Source organism: Nelumbo lutea, chromosome 3 (genome assembly GCF_056320005.1).
Source record: "Nelumbo lutea isolate HS-2025 chromosome 3, American lotus-T2T, whole genome shotgun sequence".
In the NCBI taxonomy this organism is placed as follows: Eukaryota; Viridiplantae; Streptophyta; class Magnoliopsida; order Proteales; family Nelumbonaceae; genus Nelumbo; species Nelumbo lutea.
In genome coordinates, this window is record NC_142686.1 from 29,490,923 (window position 1) to 29,511,487 (window position 20,565).

Consider the following 20,565-nt stretch of genomic DNA (forward strand, 5'->3'; position numbering starts at 1 on the left):
ACACAACGTTCCCTGCTCATGCCACGCGGTGGGGCGTTCCCGTGTGCGGGCGTCCCATTAGCCCCAAAACGAGTCCAAACCTCATTTTTTTCATATTCCCGCTTCCTTAACTTCAAATCAATATTTTAAAAAATGACACAGAAATAAAATCATTTTAGCTACCATTTTCTGAGTTGATGGATTGATTGTTCAATTCGAACGGATGGTCGTTCTCACAAAAAAATTAAAAAAATTAAAAATAATTAAAAATAAAAAATTGTCAAAAACTATTCAACGAGTCGACGGTTTGACCGCCTAGGTCAACGGAACCGATTGCTTGGACGGTTCCTAGGCCAACCGCCCGAGTCAATAGGAATTTGAAAACCTTGCCTCAAATCATGTCTAACCCTGTTCCACTTCCCCCCGCCCGACCTCAAATCCAACTCCATTTCTAGCAACGACGATCACTCCAACTAGTTCACCATTACCAGGTACACTCCAACTCATATTTTATTTTGATATTTGTTTTTTTTTTTCATTTCAAATGAAAGAAACCCTCGTTTGATTTTTTGTTTTTCATTTCAAACTAAAGAAACTTTTTCTCCTCTTCCAACTCCCTCTCCAGCATCGGCAATCACTCCAACTAGTTCACCATCATCGGGTACTCTCCAACCCTCGTATTTTGTTTTGATAATTGAGGTTGAGGGGCGGAAATATGGGAGCAAGGTTTTCAAACTACCGTTGACCCAGATGATCGGATCGTTCAACCCGAGAACCGTCTAGACAATAGGTTCCGTTTTAGCCCCAAACCGTTAAAAAATCAACAACCCGTTGATCCGAGTGGTTGAATCATTGACCCGTTTAATGATTTTTTACCACTTTTATTTTTAATTATTTTTAAATTTTTTAATTTATTTATCAAAACGGGCCATCCAAACCAGACAATTGAACCGTTAACCCAAAAACTGATGGCCAAAATAGTTCATTTTCAAATCGTTTTTCAAAATATTGTACGGGAAAAAGGAAGTTTGGCGGATAAGCTGACGGCCGTCCTATCAGCCCCGCACGCGGGAACGCCCCACACGCAGAGCGTTTGCCATTTGTCCTTTCGCAAGTGATTGGCATTCCCGCGTGCTAGCCCAAAACCGAGTCAAAACCCTAATTTACTTGTTTGTCATTTCTACATGCCCGCGTGCTTGACCTCCCCTGACTCCGTTCTTCTACCCTCACCCGAGCTCTCCTTCTCCGGCACCAGCGGCCACTCCGGTGAGTTCACCTTGAGCAGGTATTCTTCAATGATATTGATCGTGCTCTGAGAAAGAGTTATTCTCACCCAAAGATGGACAAACGTGGTAAAGCAATGGCCAAATCCACCATGAAAGCAGTTGTTTCTAGCAAGGGAAACGGTAACATTACTTCCGAGTCTTCCTAACTAAAACCTGATAAATATCGATATAACTTTATTGCAGGTGACTCTGGCAAACCAAGGAAGATATCAAATTACGGGATTGAAAGGCAACCAAGAAGTGAGGCCATTGAAGCTGCGTCTTCGTACAAAACAGAATTTCCACATTTCGCAAAACTTTATGGAAAGTCCAGAAGAAGCCATATGGTGAGTTCTGGTCCTTATATTTTATTCACCAAAAAAATCGAAAATTCTGAAAATGTAGTTACTTTAATTTTGTTTTCTTCACATCTGATCTGATCTGATCGCCCTTTTGCTTAATTTATGTTGGGTGATGAAATAATCAAAGGTTGTTCCAAAGGCTGTAGCAAGAAAAGTTGGGATCACAGGCAAGGGAAAAACAATGTTGTTGGATCCTGAAGGAAGGTCATGGCGTGTGAGTTTCTCTCCAAGAACGGATGGTCGTGTAGATACTATAAGCGGGTGGATTTTGCCCTTTAATCACATTGTGACATGTGGCATCTCCGAACAACTGGGTGACAATCGGAATCACTTAGGCAACAATTTAGACAAGATGATGGTGTTCCGAACTGGCGATCTGGCAATGCAACCTGGCACAGGCGCTGAACTGGCGACCTGGCACAAGCGTCCACTTGGCGACCTGGCACAGGTGTCGAACTAGCGACTTGGCATAGACTCCGACCTAGCGACCTGACACTGACACCGACCTAGTGACTAGTCTTTATGCCGAACTAGCGACCTCGACCACAACTCAGGTCGGCTAGAAGCACCTTGTCACTGGCTGAAGTGACATCGATGCAAGGAGCGACCTCCCTCGAGGGCGTGTCAGCCTGACTGAGGTCTAAGTGGCGACCTGCGATACTTGCTCGCCGACAAATTCGGCATGCATATCCCAACACTCCCACGATCATTGGAAGTTGGCCCACGTATTGAACATTCTGGAGGGTGGTCAATGTGCATAGCGGTTGCCTCCGGGAATTTCGAACCACTTATACGACCTCACGGAAATCTCGGATACGGTGCGTGAAGCCCACGCCAAACAATGCCTATATAAAGACACCAACCCCAATGACATGGGGGGGGGGGGCAAGTAAGCATATTCTAGCTCTCATACTTTGTGATTTTGAGCTCGCAGTTTACTATGAGAGTACTGACTTAAGAACCGAAGTGACCTCGTCGGGTTAGCCACCTTGGGTCCTCTAACATTGATTCCTTGCAAGTCTCTAAAGAACTACGAAACTCAACAATCAATCCAGCTCGCCACCAGGTAGCTCGACAACTAATACAACTAATTGGCAGCTCGACCCTCTGGTCAGCTTGACAACTAATAGGCAGCTCGGCCCTCTAGTCAGTTCGACAACTAATAGGCAGCTCGGCCCTCTGGTCAGCTCGACACTCTAGTCAGCTCGTCACCTAACCTGCCTAACTCGGCCCAGTCAGCTCGTCACCTAACATGCCTAGCTCGGCCCAGTCAATTCGGCTCCTAACCTGCCTAGCTCGACCTAGTTAACTCGACACCTAATCTGCCCCAACTCGGTCTAGTCAGCTCAGCATCTAGGTCCTCATCCAGCAAAAGTTCACTTCGGCCTCGGAGTCATTGACCACTTGGAAGCACACCAAATGACGAGGTACTTAGCACAAAAAGTTGATACATCAATTGGCGTCGTCTGTGGGAAACACTATAAAAAGCTAAGTTCTCATCTTCTGAAAGGCTAATTCCTCTTCTTCCAGAAAACTAAGTTTTCACCTTTTAGAAAGTTTATGAACTCAAAGACTAAGTAGGAAGTTGATGGCTAACAGACTAAGCAGCTATCCCGACTTTATTTCAACTCGGGTAAAGCCTCATCAGTCCTCTTCGCGAGGTACCCTTTACAAGATGAGCTCTTTGTGGCTTCCGCGGGAGTTGGCAACCAACGAACTGCACAGACGCCCTTTCCGATCGAGCCTTCAAGGGCTCTCGCGTGATCTGGTGACCTAAAGGTAGTAGTGTTGCCCCCGTAGGTCGAGCTCCTAGTAGCTTTTTGTAGGAGTGGGTGGTCGGCATCACTAACGAGGCTGATGTAGTGCAGCCGTAACTCTAAAGTGTCGAACTGATAAAAGACCTCGGCACCACATAAGACCCAGTCGCCTCTTCGACATGGGCAAAACCAAGGGTAAGGAGAGTGGACTGAGAGTCGCTCCCAGAACCTAAGGGTTAAGGTACCGAGCTGACAAAAGACCTCGGCACCACGTGAGATCCAATTTCTTCTTTTGCGTGGATGAAACATAAAGTAGTTCGCATTCAGCATGAGAAAACAAAGGAAAGACTAGTTCACTCTCAGCACCATGAAGGATGCAAACTTGATTTCTTCATAGCCGACCTCTGCCTCGGTTGCAGGCTTCGCATCAAATTCACTGGTTGGGACCAGTTCGAAGGGCGCAGCGTCGAAGTCTACCTAGGTGGAGCGACCTGATAGAGTAGTCACACAGAACCCCCTCTTAAGAACGGCATGGGGAGCTTCACTCTTGAGGTACTTAGTCGGATCACAGAACCTCTTGATGGTCACATCCCTAATAAGGTAGATGTCCTTGGGGTACTTGCTCCACCTCTCCTCGAGTAGATGAATTCACTCTCGAGCCCCGAAAATAAAGATGGCGAGATCCTGCACAAGGCAACAAACACTTGGGCTTTTCCAACTTGAGAAGCAAATTGGATCGACGCTTACAAGCTCATCGAATTAGTCATTCCATGCCAAAAGGAGCAATCTACTCCCTCTGCCGAGTTACTTTCAACTCTAGAGTGGGGGCAATTGATGAGGGCGGATTTGGCCTTCCAATGACATTGTGACATGTGGCATCTCGGAACAATTGGGTGACACTCTGAACCACTTAGGCATCAACTTAGCCAAGATGATGGTGTCTCGAACTGGCGACCTGGCACAGGCGTCGACCTAGAGACCTGGCACAGGTGTCGATCTGGCGACCTAGCACAGGCGCCGAACTAGTGCCGAACTGGCGACCTGGCACAAGTGTCGAACTAGCAACCTGGCACAAGTGCCGAACTGGCAACCTGGTGACCTGGCACAGGCATTGACTTAGCGACCTGGCACTAATGCCGACCTGGCGACCAGCCTTTATGCCGAACTAGCAACCTCGACCACAACTCAGGTCGGCTAGAATCGCCCCGTCCAGGGCTGACCTGCAGCACCTCGTCATTGGCTGAAGTGACCTCGACGCAAGGAGCGACCTCCCTTGAGGGCGTGCTAGCCTGACTGAGGTCCAGGTGGCGACCTACGAGACGTGTTCGCCGACAAATTCAGCATGCATATCCCAACACTCCCACGACCCTTAGAAGTTGGCCCACATATCGAACATTCTGGAGGGTGGCCAATGTGCATGGCGGTTGCCTCCGAGAATCTCAAACCACTTAGACGACCTCGCAGAAATCTCGAATATGGTGCGTGAAGCCCATGCCAAACAATGACTATATAAAGGCACCAACCCCAGTGACATGGGGGGCAAGTAAACATATTCTAGCTCTCATACTTTGTGATTTTTAGCTCGCAATCTACTATGAGAGTACTGACTTAACCATTGGAGCGACCTCACCGGTTAGCTACCACGGGTCCTCTAACATTGATTCCTTGCAGGTCTCCAAAGAACTACGAAGCTCAACAATCAATCCAGATTCCCACTAGGCAGCTTGGCACTCTGGTCAGCTCGACAACTAATAGGAAGCTCGTCACTTTGGTAAGCTCAACAACTAATAGGCAGTTCGGCCCTCTGGTCAGCTCGACAACTAATAGGCAGCTCGGCCCTCTGGTTAGCTCGGCACCTAATAGGCAGCTCGACACTCTGGTCAGCTTGTCACCTAACCTGCCTAGCTCGGCCCAGTTAACTCATCACCAACCTGCCTAGCTCGGCCCAATCAGTTCTGCACTTAACCTGCCTAGTTCGGTCCAGTTAACTCGGCACCTAATCTACCCCCAACTCGGCCTGGTCAGTTCGTTATCCAGGTCCTCATCCAACAAAAGTTCACTTCGGCCTCTAAGTCATCGACCACTTGGAAGCACACCAAATGACAAGGTACTTAGCACAAAAAATGATTTATCAAAGTAGAAGTTGAAGCATGCCACTTTGAGTTCATCTAAGGAACAGTTACTGGGAAAGTGATCATATGCATCATTATATTTCGAGCTGCGGGATTCGGAGAACTTGCTTGCTTCTCTAATGTTATACCTATGGCCTTCTCCGACTTGCCGACTTCGACGGTGAAGATCTTAGCTTGTAACGCAGAGGCCAGCGTATCTGAAACTGGTGCTGCACAAATCACTTCTACTCTTCTCTATAATACTGATAATGAAAAACAAATGGACCAAATCACTTATGCTTTTCTCTGATATGAAATGAAAACAAGATAGCAAAACAAAACATGAGTGTTGGAGAATACCTGGTCAAGGTGAACTCATCGGAGTGGTTGTTAGTGCAAGAGGAGAGCTCGGGTGAGGGGAGAAGAACGAGGGTCAGGGGAGGTCAATTCAAGCACGCGGGAATGTGGAAATGAGTAAATGATGGTTTTGACTCGGTTTGAGTTTAGCACGTGGGAATGCCGACCGCATGTGGAAGGACAGATGGTGGATGCTTGGTGTGTAGGGTGTTTGTGGGGTGAGAGGCAGTGGGACATAGATTTAAATTCCAATCGAGTCCAAATCTCCTGCCCACATAAACTCTGCCCACCTCTAACCACACAACATCACAGCCACACATGAAGAAACATCACATCCTCCTACATAATACTATGCAGGGGGAGATGTTCACAATTCACGGGGTAGTGTGTTGTGGGTAGACATGTGCGTAAAATCAGCACTCGTTAGCCTTATCTTAGCTACGTGATTATCAAGGCAATGGAATAGGTCAACTAATAATATCCCTAAAAACTAGGATTTATTGAAATAGAAAAACAGACTAAGTAAAACAAAAATCTGACTCCAAGCAACGACCTCTTCATGCCATCTCTTAAACTAACTGCAGATTGCAATTAGTTTACATCAATAGCTTCACACACTCCCATCATCTTTCTGAGTTTCTGAAATGCTTATAACTTCAACGGCTTCGTCATCAGATCAGCCACCTGCTCTTGAGTTTCTGAAATACGTGAAACTTCACAAGTCGATCTGATTATCACTTATTTGGATGAGGTGTTTTATGTAATCAGATTTGAAATTTGCAAACTACATCTGATTAATAATAAAAAACAAGAGAACATATAAAAACAAAAAAGTACAAAATACATAAAGTTTATAAAAAATTTTGGAGATATTATTACTATAATTATCATCATCCAGAATAGCCACGTGCAAAACACGTGCACACTTACTACTCTAGGAACTTGTATAATCTCCTTGCTGATAAGAGGCATTGATCATTCTCTCCACATTCCACACACATCTACTTGAAGCAAGAATATGATTTGGTGGATGGTAGTTTTTGTGATGCCAATTGAGATTGTTCACTCTTGCAAGAAATTCTTAACCAACCGATCGTAAAGGTAGTTTTTAAGTGAGGTACGCCTTTGTTGGACATGACCACCATTGTTATTATTGCCAGAAAACTTGGAGCCATCATGAATAATAAATAAACACTTTAAATAGTCAATTGGACATTTTCCTTGTAGAGAGAACAATCTCCTAAAAGAGGATGACTTTTTGAAAATATAGAAGAATAAAGAGGATGGCTTTCAACACTATGTGTTTTGATAATAACAAATTCATTAAGAACTTAATGAATTTTCTAAATGTGCAATGAATGATTAACAAATGCTAAGAGAAACAAAGCATGAATGGAAATCTGGGTAGCATCAATCATTTTGAATCATTTTAATGAAGATGATAATTCAAAAGATAAAGCAAAAAGAAAGTTTGCCACCATGTGGAAGCCTATTAAGAGGCATTGTTTTATTCCAATGTTTATAGTATAATATCATGTTTGCAATTGTACAACTAGTGGTTAGCATGTTGTCCTCTGAGATAGAAGGGAATGAAAGTTTTGGACACGACCCATAAAGAGTATCCAAGGGCATCGAGTCCTTTAAGTAAGAAAATGAAGGCGTGTTGTAAAAATAAGGATAATTCCGGTAAGACTATCCACTGCAACAGTCTTGCTGTCACCCAAGAAGTCTAGCGGTGTGCCAGGGAGAGGATGTAGGATGACTTTGGCCAAACCTTGATAAAATTTGTTTGTGTTGTGATTTCCTTGTTCTTTGAATTTTTACACATATTATTTCTCTTGTCACATGACTTTTTCCATTACCGATTTCCATAACGTTCGATTAGCACTCAAGGTTGGAGCTTAGTTGGGAAAGAAGTGTGTAGAACCCAATTCACCTTCCCTCTTGGATTATGCTACCTAGGCTAACAATAAGACCAATAGTGGGTGTGTTAGAGTACGCTCTGATATTTCATTGAATGAATTCGATGATTTGAATAAAAAGTTAGAGAACCCTAATGAATGTAGGTAAGGTCCAAGGAATTTCTTTCCCAAATGGTGGGAAGAAAGCTCAAGTTTTGCTGAGATCCAAGTTGCTAGATTGTTGCGCCAACTACCAAGCAAAAGGTTCCCTTGACTAAAGGAAGTAAAATAATTTAAGAACTTGGAGATATCCTATATTAGATGTAGGGATCGGAACAATGCAGAGTTAGGGAGGGTTTTGTAAATTGTAAACTCGCATCTAATTTCAAGTAACATATAAGCTCTAAAATAGCAAAATAGCATTGCACAAATATCAAAATTTCAGTTGTTTCATTGAAACATATAGAGAATACATAAGTTATTAATTATCCTTCACATAGTTGTTCATGCTTGGGTGGACGTTTAAACATGTAGAATTTTCGGGTCCTTGTGGTTCATTATAAACCAAGTTGATTTCTCCAATCTCCACATTCTCACATGGCACAACGGGGCTACATGAAAGTATGACACAGTGTTGTGTTGCCGAAGTGCCCTTAATGTTATCAGATTTAACTCCACTCACCTTTAACACATGATGGTTGCTGTAAGGAAGAAAAAAATAAAGTTGATTTCACTCTCTATCTTAACACAACTTAAAACAAAAGATAAGCACACTTCATTTCTATACTATATATAAAAGTGTGAATATTATGTGAATTTCCTTTTGGATTAAAATTAGCCTCTATTTCTTTGTTTGAGAAAGAGTAGAAAAGTCATTTCTTATACTTTTAATGCTTGCTTTTATGGCTTCAATAAGGTCAATATTTGTGTATTTAATCCATCTCTGTAAGGGTTAAAAATGTAACTTCAATTATTACCTTCCACCTCATTTATTCCCCTCTCACTAAGTTTTATAGTTAAGTTATTAAATTCCATTTATATTTTGAAAACGACTCAAAAACAAAACCATTCTTTATCCAAGTGGTGGCTAAGCAATTCAACCCTCCAAATCATATTAATCAATCTATGAATTCATATTTTGGTAATAAAATTTTTAAAATAGAAATAAATATTGAAATTTACAAAAATGTAGAAAGCATAGACACATTTATGATATTTTTATTAATCAAATTAGAAAAATAAGTGTTATAAACAAGAATCTTTTTATTCATAAGGAAAATGAAAAGCATAATTTAGAATTTGTCGAAAATTAAACTTTTGTGTCAAATTTATTAACCTTTAATGTCATGAATAAATAATAAAAATTTATAAAATTTATAAATACAAAAATGAAAAAAGTACATAAATTTGGATGTTTCCACTCCATTGAATAAGATTTGCTTCAGTGGTGATTTGGTGTATCTTAGATTTTAATATAAGAATGGTATTTAATCTATCACCTCTAGCATCAATTTTTTTTTTTTTTTATTTCTTCATTGTTGGGGTTGCATTTTTTTTGTTGTTACAACTTAAAAAGAATCATAGAAACGAGAAAACTCAAAATCAAAATCGAAAAACTAAAAATCCAAACTAATTTTGAGTAGCATATTTAATTGAACAAGATTATGAGATATGAAAGTTTTTTTTAATTAATTTATTTTTTAAATTCTATTTTAAAATAATTAAAAAAAATGGAATTGGTTTGAAAGCAACATGAAAGCCCTTAATTGTGTCGAACATTTTAATAGTTAAACCATTCGGGTTAATAGTTATCTAACCATTTCAATGGCTCTTTTGTAAAATAGCGGTTCAGGGCAAAAGGGAACCGATGACTTTATCGGTTCCCAGGCCAAAATGGTTCGACCATTCCGTGTAGTCTATTTTTTAATGCAGTGGCAAAAATACACATTTTGGAATTTAGTCTCAATTTAATTGTAAGGTTTAAATTATAAATTGAACTACTACTTTTTGCCTCATTCACTTGGTGTGTCCAGAAGTGTGTCGTTAACCACTTCGAAACACCAATTTTTTATTTATAAAATTTTTCCGATTTTCAAGCAATTACAAACACAGTAAATGGTGAGAATTGGTCGTATCTACAGGGAAGTGAGGGAAAAATCATTATTTACTTAAATCCGGGAAAGAGAACACAATTGAGAGTTGCAAAAACATAGAATTTAATTAACTAAACTGAAATTCATTAAAATAAAACTTGAATAGTACTGGAAGTGAAAAGTGTAGAAAAATAAATAAATAACAGAAATAAACAAATAAAAGGAATGAAATAAAAAGTCTGTAATCCGATCATAGGTGACAGTCTCTGAATTCCAGATCTACAGAAAAGAAAACAAAAATCAAACTGAATGAAAGTAAATTGCAAAAAGAAAAAAAAATGGAACTGGAAATGAAAGAACAAAAATTAACTCTAAGACTAATTGTTGGGATTTGAATCTAGAGGTGGCAGTAGTGGCTTAGGCGATCTACAAATAGGAACCCCTCCTCTTGCCTGGGCATCCTCGTCAAGATCAACCTTTTGTCTTACTTGGGGGTAGAATCCAACCCATTCTCAAGAGCCCTTGGGTCCTTTTTATAGAGAATGATGGACACAACTTGGATTAGAGAGAAAGAGGGGAGCATCTGGGTTGTGCTTGACTTAATCCCATACTGTAAGACTTGAGTATCTGGCAACTGTATGCAAGATGAAGGGTTATATTGGGTTGGAGTGAAGTATTCCTTCAACTTTGTGGGTTGGGCATCATTTGGTTGCGATGTTGCTGATGGAGGTATCTCTCTATTTCGGGTATGAGTTCTACATTTTCTCTCCTTAGAAATCTCCTTCCCAACATACAACTCAGAAGTTCCTTTTTCTTCTTGTTGAAATTTGAATTTGAATTACCAAATTTGGATTTTGAAATTTAAACTCAAATTTGAAAAATTACATATATATTTTTTTCTCTTTTTTTTTTAATTTAAATTCAAATTCAGATTTTGAAATTTAAATTCCTAAAATTTAAATTTAAATTTAAAATTTTTATATTTAAAAAAATGCAAGCAACTCACACATATAACCTATGGGCTGACCTAGGGTTTCCTAAACTAGTGGTTCAACTAATGTGAATCCTCTTAGGTTCACTTGGAATTACACCACTTCCTTTGGTTAGCTAGGTAGGAGGTGGGGATGTGGGAGGCTCCCCTTGCTCTCGCAAAGAATTAATTAAATAACTACAAAACCCACATAGGTGTAACCGTTTAACCTCTTTCCTTAAACACCAACCGTCGATTATGGAAAGAAATTCAAGTTTCCCTAAGATTCAGCACACCTTTGAACAAAAAATGAGACTTCCTAAAGGGTCTTGCTATCCAAATTTTAAATTAGGGTTTAGGGTGAGCCGCATGTTAAGGGTGGTGATTTTTGGGCCAAGGAAGGGTGATGAAATCCCTACCTTATCTTATTTAAGTTGGAATGCCCTTAAATGGATTAACGAAAAAGTAACAAAATAAACAAAGAAAATGCCACTAATTACAATGCATGAACAATTATTTATAATATGCAATTCAGCATTTAAACATAAAATAATAAAGCAAACTAATTAAGCAAATGGAACAATTAAAATAATAAAAAGAAAGCCTAACACATTCACAACTAACAATGATAATTTCAGCAATTAAATAAAACTATATGATGCATGCTCTAGAATATCACACCCTAAATGTTGGAATGCAAATGCAAAACTTTTAAAATATTAATTAATTAATTAATTAATTTATTTTAATTTGTTTGACATTCATGATTTGAAATTTAAATTCTAATTCTAATTAAAATTTAAAATTAAATTCAAATTTGTAATTTAAACTCAAATTCAAAACTTTGAACAATTTCCTATTTAACAATAAATTATTTAATTAAATAAGTAAAAAAGGAAATTAAATAAAGCAACAAATAATTATTGCAAAAAAATAAAAAAATTAATTATGCTATAAAAGAATTAACAACTTCCAAAAATAAATTCTAAAAAGAGAAAAAATAGTCACTCAAAAGGTGAAACTGAAAATAAAATTAAAAAAAAATGATTATGCGGCAATAAAAAAATAAAATAAAATAAACAATATTTTTTTATCTAAAAATAAAAAAAAAAACAAACCTACTGAAACGGAAATTCAAACAAGAAATTAAAATAAAGAAGAAATTCGATCTAGAAAGAAAACGAAAGAAAAATAATACTAAAAAATAAATAAATCGGATCTAGAAGCAAATTAATTAAAAATTAAAAATTCACTATTCTACCAAAAAAAGTTAAAAATAAAAATAAATAAAATCAAAAATAAAATGGGACGACTACACTTGAAACGCAATCCAATTAACCTTCTCTTCTCTTCTCTCCCGTAGTCCCGCAATGCTCTGGTACCCCACCTTTTGCTATTTCATCCTGCAAAATCAAAGAGAAGTAAGAATTAAATGAGATAAAGGATCAAGTAAAAAATGAAAATAAAAAAATAATGAAATTGATCCAAATAAAGCAAATAAAACTTTTTCTCCATTGCTTCCCCGACAATAGAGCTAAAAACTTGGTGTTTCCGGAAGCATGTCGTTAACCACTTCAGAACACTAGTTTTAATATTTATAGGTTTTTTTTTTTGATTCTCAAACAATTACAAATCTAGTAAATGGTGAGAACGGGTCATATCCACAAGGAAGCGAGGGAAAAATTGTTATTTACTTAAATCCGGAAAAGAGAACACAATTAAGAGTTGCAGAAACACAAAATTTAATTACTTAAGCTGAAATTCATTAAAATAAAATTCAAATAGTGATGGAAGTGAAAAGTGCAAAAAAATAAAAAATAACAGAAATAAATAAATAAAAGAATGAAATAAACAATTTGTAATCCAATCAGAGGTAGCAGTCTCCGGATCTCTCCTTTGACCCTTGAACTTCTCAAGCTAGGCCTTCCATCTTACCTAGCCGAATTCCAGATCTGCAGAAAAGAAAACAAAAATCAAACTGAATGAATGTAAATTGCTGAAAGAAAAAAAAAAACAAAACTGGAAATGAAAGAACAAATTTTAAATCTAAGACCAATGGTTGGGATCCGAATCCAGATGTGGCAGTAGTGGCTTAGGCGAACTGCAAGCAGGAACCCCTCCTCTTGCCTGGGCGTTCTCCTCTTCCTCTACCCTTAAACTTCTCAAGATTAGCCTTCCATCTTACCTAGAGGCAGAATCCAACCCCTTCTTAGGAGCCCTTGGGTCCTTTTTATAGAGAATGATAGACACAACTGGGATTAGAGAGAAAGAGGGGGGCGGTAGCTGGGTTTTAGCAAAGATATAGGTGCCCTAAGGTTTCTAATGAAGAGTTAGGATGGTTCTGGGTTGATCCTAAGGCTGAGAAGAGAAGGAGAGGGCGCCCAATATTATGTAGGGCTGAGATTTGGGCGCTCAAAAATGAAGGGTGGAGATTAAGGCGCCTAGGGTTGAAAGGTGGAGATTAAAAGGAGTGGGTGGCACCCTAAAGTGGATGGTTGAGATAGAAAATGGAATGGAGGGATGAGGTCTAATGGCAAGGGGCTGAATGGTGAGGATTAGAAGTTAGGTGGCACCCTAGGGTTAAAAAGCTAAAAAGAGAGTGCTCTAAAATGAATGGTGGAGATTAGAAGGGATGATGTGGAGATTGAGCAGCTAGGGGCGGCTAGGGTTTGCTAAGGATGAAAAGAATGAGTTAGAAGGTGCCCTAGGTTTTGCTAATGAAAGGGAGCATGCTAATACAGTAGGAGGGGTGTCATTCTGGGTTTAGCAAATAGGAGGCGCCCTCCTATTCTTAGTTTTTCACAAAAATACCCCCTCTCTCGGTTGGACTTCACATCAGCTTCCCAAAAACTGCATTTCAGCCATGTAACTTTCCCAGTTTTCCACAGAAGTTGCACAGAGACCCTCAAAGGTCACAACATTGAATTTAACTAGTAAAAGGGCACACTTTGACTATTCTAAGACTGAAAATACACCTAAAATGATGCCCTTAAGGCATCAAAATACAGAGTTATCACACCCCCAACTTAACCATTGCTAGTCCCTTAGCAATGCAGCCTTAAAGTTACACAGAGTAAAGAGATCATTCCCCTTGCAAGATCATCCCTCACAAAATTAGCCAAGTATCCTGATTCCAGAATTCTCAAACTTTGTATAGGTTGGTATTGGACTTAAGGGGTAAAACTATCTTGCTTTGAATATTATAGAAATTTGCCTTAAAAATCATATATACCCTTCCATTTGTAAACTGTCTCGATAAGTTGAGATTGATTTTTAAAATTAGGCGGGTATTCTTCTTATCATTTTTTATAGTGGATTTTACCCCTGAACTTGATATGCACACTTATTTTTATTGCTACATTCCACTGTTTGACATGAATCCCGACACTTGCCTTAGGTGAAGAACCCGATTACTAAGTGTTAGGTAAGTGTCTTTGGCATTCCCTTTTCCGTTTGACGTGAATCTCGACACTTGACTTAGGTGAAGAGACATGGTTACTAAGTCTAGGGTGTCCATTGACCTTTTATTCTTTTTTTTTTTTTGCAACATTGTTCAGGGTAGTCCACTATTTCTAACAATTTGAAGAATTTTTGTTTAATTTCTCCATCTTTCTCTTCTTATCTTGGCAGGGGCAAATTTGGGAGTATTTTCTAATTTCTAAACGGTTTCGACAATATTCAAATAAGACCAATTTTTACTCCTATCACTTTCTACCAATTTCTACAAATTTTGCTATTATTTTATTAGTTTCCTCAACTTTCTCTGTTTGGGAATCTCTTTTAATGGAAGAAATTTTAATTTTTCTAGTGAAATTTTAATTCAACATATTTAAATGCTTAGCTTCTCAATTTTTTTTCAAAATTTCATTTTTTTTTCTCTTTTCTCACCCTCCAACTTATGTACCATTGTCCCTAATGGCATGACTAGGCTGATGCAAAAAGGACTTGGGCCAAAGGGAACAATCAATAGGATTTTCCTGAGGGGTTCAAGGTCTGCCACTTGGTCTCGAATAAAAAAAAAAGAGGAAAAAAACTCAAATCCTAACAACAGAAACACTAAAAACTATGTTGGGTTGCCTCCCAATCAATGCTAAGTTTAACGTCTTCAGCCAGACACATTCATTCACTTTTTTCATCTAGACTCTCAGACTTACTTTCTTCTTCATATAAACAGGGCTCAAACTGGGCTAACCAAGGGGTAGATAGATCATTTAAAAAGCCATCCACTATATCTACCTTGAACTCATCTTCCCATAGGTTTGGATACTTAGAGGCACTAAAAACATTTAACTCGACTTTCTGCTCCCCAAATGAGATGTCCATTTCTCCCATTTACCGTTGATGTTTGCATTGGTCATTGCTAGAAATGGTCGTCCTAATATTATCAGGCTATGGTTCAGTTCCTTGGTTGGGATCATGTCTAGGACAACAAAATCTACTGGGAAATAACAATCTTCTGTCCTGCGTCCTCGATAACACCTCGAGGAGTCTTGACTGACTGATCGACGGGTTGTAGAATTACCAGGGTAGGTTTTAACTCACCGGTCCTGAACCTTTCATAAATGACAGATGAAAGCAGATTTATATTGGCCCCAAGATCCAATAGGGCTCGACCGAAGGTGATTCCAGAGATGACACATCTTATGAAATGAGCACCCGGTCTTTCATTTTTCGGGGAAGTTGGTTTAGGAGGACCGCACTAACGTCTGCCGAGAGCATCACTTTTTGTGGGGCCGATCATGGCTCCCTCTTTTGAGTGCACAACTCTTTCAGAAACTTGGCGTAGGTCGAGACATGTTGGATTGCATCGAGGAGAGGGATGTTAATATGGACTTATTTGAATAATTCCCTGATCTCCTCGTTGCGCATCTCTTCCTTCTTTTGCAATAGCCCGGCTGTGAGTGCGGTTGGAAAGGGGACCACAAGTTGATTCGCTAATGGTTCTTCTTCTAAAGCTTCCTTTTCTTTTTCTTGTCCCCCCAACTTAGGGTCTTCCTGCTCCTTTTTTTCTTTTCAATTTTCTTTTCCTCATATGGGTCTTCTAAAATTCTCTCACTCCTTAAGGTTGTAACAGCTTTAGCATTTTTGAACTGAGGGTTCTTAGGAGGTGGTTGAATTTGTTGTGGAGGACCCGGTAGCTAATTCCTAGGGTTTGCAACCGGTTGACTCGGTAATTTCCCTACTTCTCTCCTCGCATTAGCTTCGACTAGTTGTCCTATTTGGCTTTCTAATCTGTGAAAGTACGGTTGATGATTTAGGATTAGTTGTTGAAGCTGAATGAATTAGTCATCTACTGTATGGGTCTGAAGAGGTTGAGGGAAAGCCTGATACGGTTGGGTCAGTTGGTTCCTGGGGTACATCTACTGGAATTGGTTATGTACTTGTGGCCTCTGAAATTGTTGGGCCATGGAGTTAGATGGATGATGATACTATTGGGACTGTGAATTGGGTTAATGTGTCATCCAAGAAAAGTTAGGGTGATTTCTCCACCTAGGGTTGTAAGTATTTGAGAATGGATCATTGTTGGACCTTAAGAAACTCTAGGTTGCCTGAACCTATTTTTGGATAAATGGCGAAAACTGGGCCGCCGTGGGATAATCATCAACCTGGTGGGCTAGGCTAGAACAAATGGAGCAACTTTAGGATAGGGTGTAGATGGGCCCGATTGCTAGTTAAAGGTGAAAAACTGATCAAGCTTCTAGACTAGAAGATCTACACTGTCCAATTTTCGTGAGATGACATTCAAGTCCATTCTTGCCTCAGGCTCTGTATAATTCCTGACTTCATAGAGCCCTGCCGTCTTTGTGGGTTCCACTGATCTTTCATAGGAATACAAGGATGCATTATTGATGGAGTTTTCATTCAAGGTCTTGAAAAGTGTATATGCTTCATCCTCACTTTTGCTCACAAATGCTCCCCCCCTCCCCCCACAGGATGCATCTACCATTCGCCTATATTGATCTGTCAAACCTTCATAGAAGGCTTGGACAATTTGCCACTGGGACAGGCCATGGTGTGGCATTTTCTCATTAATTCCTTCATTCTCTCCCAAGCCTCATGAATTTGTTCACCCGGTGTTTGGGTGAATCCAGTGATGGCTCTTCTCATGGTATTAGTTCATCCTATAGGGTAGAACTATCTAAGAAATTCTTGTTGCATTTCTGCCCAAGTTTTAATAGGTCTCCCTATAGTTCCCAACTAGTGTTTGGCCTTATCTTTCAAGGAGAAGGCGAAAAGAGTCAATCTAAGGGCATCATCATTGAAGTTATGGATCCTTACAATGAACAAATTTCCAGAAACTCGTCTATGTGTTTGTATGGGTCATCACTCGGTTCCCAAGGCAAAATGGTTCGACCATTCCGTATAGTCCGATTTTTAATGTAGTGGCGAAAATATACATTTTGGAATTTAGTCTCAATTTAATTGTAAGGTTTAAATTATAAATTGAAATACTACTTTTTGCCTCATTCACTCTATTTAAATCTTACATTTGTATTCTGATAAATGAAAAAAGAAAAAAAAAAGATACAACAAAAAGATATAACACTACAAAAGGAAGAGTTTAGCAAAGCAGGTAGGCAAATCAATGATACTTGAAACTTCACAAGTCGATCTGATTATCACGTATTTGGAGGAGGTATTTATGTAATCAGGTTTGAAATTTGCAATCTACTTTTGATTAATAATAAAAAACAAGAAAAAAAATATAAAAACAAAAATACAAAATACATAAAGATTATAAAAATTTGTTGATATATTATTACTATAATTATCATCATCTAGAATTACCACGTGCACACTTACTAATTATACAAAAATGGGTAAAATAAAATCAACACTATAACCTATTCAAAATGGCTTAATCATTATGAATTTGTGTCTTCACAAAGTAGTCTTGAATGTTGACTTTTTAAACTTTTTGTGACATAAAAAAAGGAGTATGACTACTCCGGGAACTTGTATAATCTCCTTGCTGATAAGAGGCATTGATCATTCTCTCCACATTCCACACACATCTCCTTAAAGCTAGAATATGATTTGGTGGATGATAGTTTTTGTCATGCCAGTTGAGATTGTTCACACTTGCTAGAAATTCTTAACCAACCGGACCTAAAGGTTGTTCGTAAACGAGGTACTCTCTTGTCGGACACGGCCACCATTGTTATTATTGCCAGAAAACTTGGAGTCATCATGAATAATAAATAAACCCTTTAAATAGTCAGTTGGACATTTTTCTTGTGGAGATAACTACCTCCTAAATGAGGATGACTTTTTGAAAATATAGAAGAAGAAAGAGGATGACTTTCAACACTATGCGTTTTGATAATAAGAAATTCATTGAGAACTTAATGAGTTTTCTCAATGTGCAAGTGTATCCATTAACTTAAGAATGATTAACACTGCAACAATCTTGCTGGCACGCAGGAAGTCTAGCGGTGTGCCAGGGAGAGGATGTAGGACGACTTTGGCCGAACCTTTATAAAACTTGCTTGTGTTGTAATTCTCTTGTTCTTTGAATTTATTACATACATTATTTCTCTTGACACACAACTTTTTCAATTACCGATCTCCACAACGTTCGATTAGCACTCAAGGTTTTGAAAAGGAGATTAGTTGGGAAAGAAGTGTGTAGAACCCAATTCACCTTCCCTCTTGGGTTATGCTACCTAGGCTAACAGTAAGACCAATAGTGGGTGTGTTAGAGTACACTCTGATATTTCATTGAATGAATTCGATGATCTTAATAAGCTCTAAAATAGAAAAATAGCTTTGCATAAATATCAAAATTTCAGTTGTTTCATTGAAACATGTAGAGAATACATAAGTAATTAATCATCCTTCACATAGTTGTTCATGCTTGGGGTGGAGCACAAACGGGTGGGACTTGATGGCCAGTAAAGGTTGGCTTGACGTTTAAACATGTAGAATTTCCAGGTCCTAGTGGTCCATTATAAACCAAGTTGATTTCTCCAATCTCCACATTCTCACAAGGCACAGCCGGGCTGCATGAAAGTATTACACATTGTTGTGTTGCTGAAGTGCCCTTAATGTTATCAAATTTAACTCCACTCACCTTAACACGTGATGGTTGCTGCAAAGAAGAAAAAAAGAAAGAAATATATCATTAAACTCCCTAAATCTTTATGATTTACTAAATTTCCCAAATATATGTATATACTAAGAAAGAAAAATTACGTACCGTGTCACAGATTGCGTGTGGACAGTAGTTTTGATCTAAGATAATTGGATTGGAGACATTGTTCATAGTTATACCAGTAAAAGAGATATCGGAGGCACTTCCAGGCTTAGAGTTGGGCCAAGTTTTAATCCTTACACCATTATCTGTGTTTGTCAAGGTGCAGTCGCTTACATGCACTCCAGCCACAGGTCCTTCGTTGTCATATTTACCCAAACTACCAATGCTAATTCCATGCCCTGGTCCACATGTTACCTTGCTGACGGTTAAATCTTTAGTACCATCTCCAACTGAGACACAATCATCACCTGTTCCAATTGTTGTATCCAAAATTTTCACTCCGGTTGATCTTCCAATGTGGATGCCATCGGTGTTAAGACTGTTCGCCGGTGCCGTGACGGTAATATGTTGGAAAGTCACATTGTTTCCACCCAATAGAAAGAGATTAAACATCTTGCTATTCAACGAGGTTATGTCATGGATGAAACCATTAGTGATAAAGTTGAATCTTACATTCTGTTAATTGTACCAAAGCAAAAGTTTAATAGATTCAGATGACATGTCATTAATAACATTTATAATAACCAATATACAACTTGGATTAATTGTTCTTAATTCATCGGAAAAAACTCACTGTTGGTAGTATCCGGCAGGTGTCAAAATGCATGCTACAGTCGTTCACAGTCCAAGCCTTTTGTCCTTGGCCATCAAAGGTTCCACCTCCAAACACTGTGAGGCCGGTGATGGTTTCAAAAACAACCCAGGAATCGGATTTAATGGCAGCTGGATCGGGTGGAGCCTGTACCAAACCTTCAACCCGAAAGATTATTTCTCCTTTGCAGGGTCCTAGAAACTTTACTTCATTCAATGTATATGTCCCTTTTGGAATAATAACTTGAGCTGTCCCTGTTGCTGCGCATGCATCTTTCCAAGCATTCAACAGAGCCTGATTGTGTTTGTGTTTATACATACAAAACAAAACTTATAATGAATTTGACATTCTATATATTGAGCAGACATCATTAAAGTCTGTCAAACTCTAACCTGGGTGATGTCTGCACCGGCTGCTCCACCATACTTTGTCACGTCAAAATCTTGGGCTTCTACCACATACAACGTAAAGAACAATAGAAATATGATATGAAGATTCAATTTCGAACCCATTTTCTATTCTTGCCCTATAATTTCTTCTTCTTCTTCTTACGACCTATTCCCAATTACTGCCTTAATTCATATGTTAATATATATAATAGAAGGTGTTCATCGTCTTCCACTTTCTTAGAGTTACAAAGGCCAAAAACCTTGCAAACCTAACAACATGTCAATAGCTTACCAAAACCAAAAGGTTTCACTAAATATAGATCCAGATCTACAAGTCATCTGTTTCCCCTTTCATTGTCCTTGTTGTTCCCCTATTAAGGAGAGACCCCAGTTAACGAGCACCTCATTCTGCATGTTAAAATAGGCACTTTCCCCTCCTTTCGCCTACCCTCTTTCGTTCTCCGTCCCTTTCCACCCCAGCTAGGTTCTATCTCTCTCTCTCTCTCTCAAACTTTGTCTACAGCTTTCATAT

At 38.9% G+C, this 20,565-nt stretch overlaps 1 protein-coding gene and 1 non-coding gene across 2 annotated transcripts; one reads left to right on the forward strand and one right to left on the reverse strand.

The window, feature by feature from the left end:
- The first annotated feature begins 16,800 nt into the window (after positions 1-16,800).
- On the forward strand, positions 16,801-16,906 carry LOC148863930 (small nucleolar RNA R71). Its single transcript, XR_016112137.1, has one exon. It is a non-coding gene; the product is annotated as a small nucleolar RNA R71 (small nucleolar RNA).
- A 1,646-nt stretch (positions 16,907-18,552) lies between these two features.
- Positions 18,553-20,565, reverse strand: LOC148863931 (exopolygalacturonase-like). The gene is made up of 4 exons (XM_088974757.1): positions 20,037-20,565; positions 19,627-19,938; positions 18,996-19,508; positions 18,553-18,887 (listed from the first exon to the last, which is right to left on the reverse strand). The coding sequence occupies exons 1-4, from the start codon at positions 20,154-20,156 to the stop codon at positions 18,648-18,650; spliced, it is 1,185 nt and encodes a 394-aa protein (XP_088830883.1). The 5' UTR covers positions 20,157-20,565; the 3' UTR covers positions 18,553-18,647.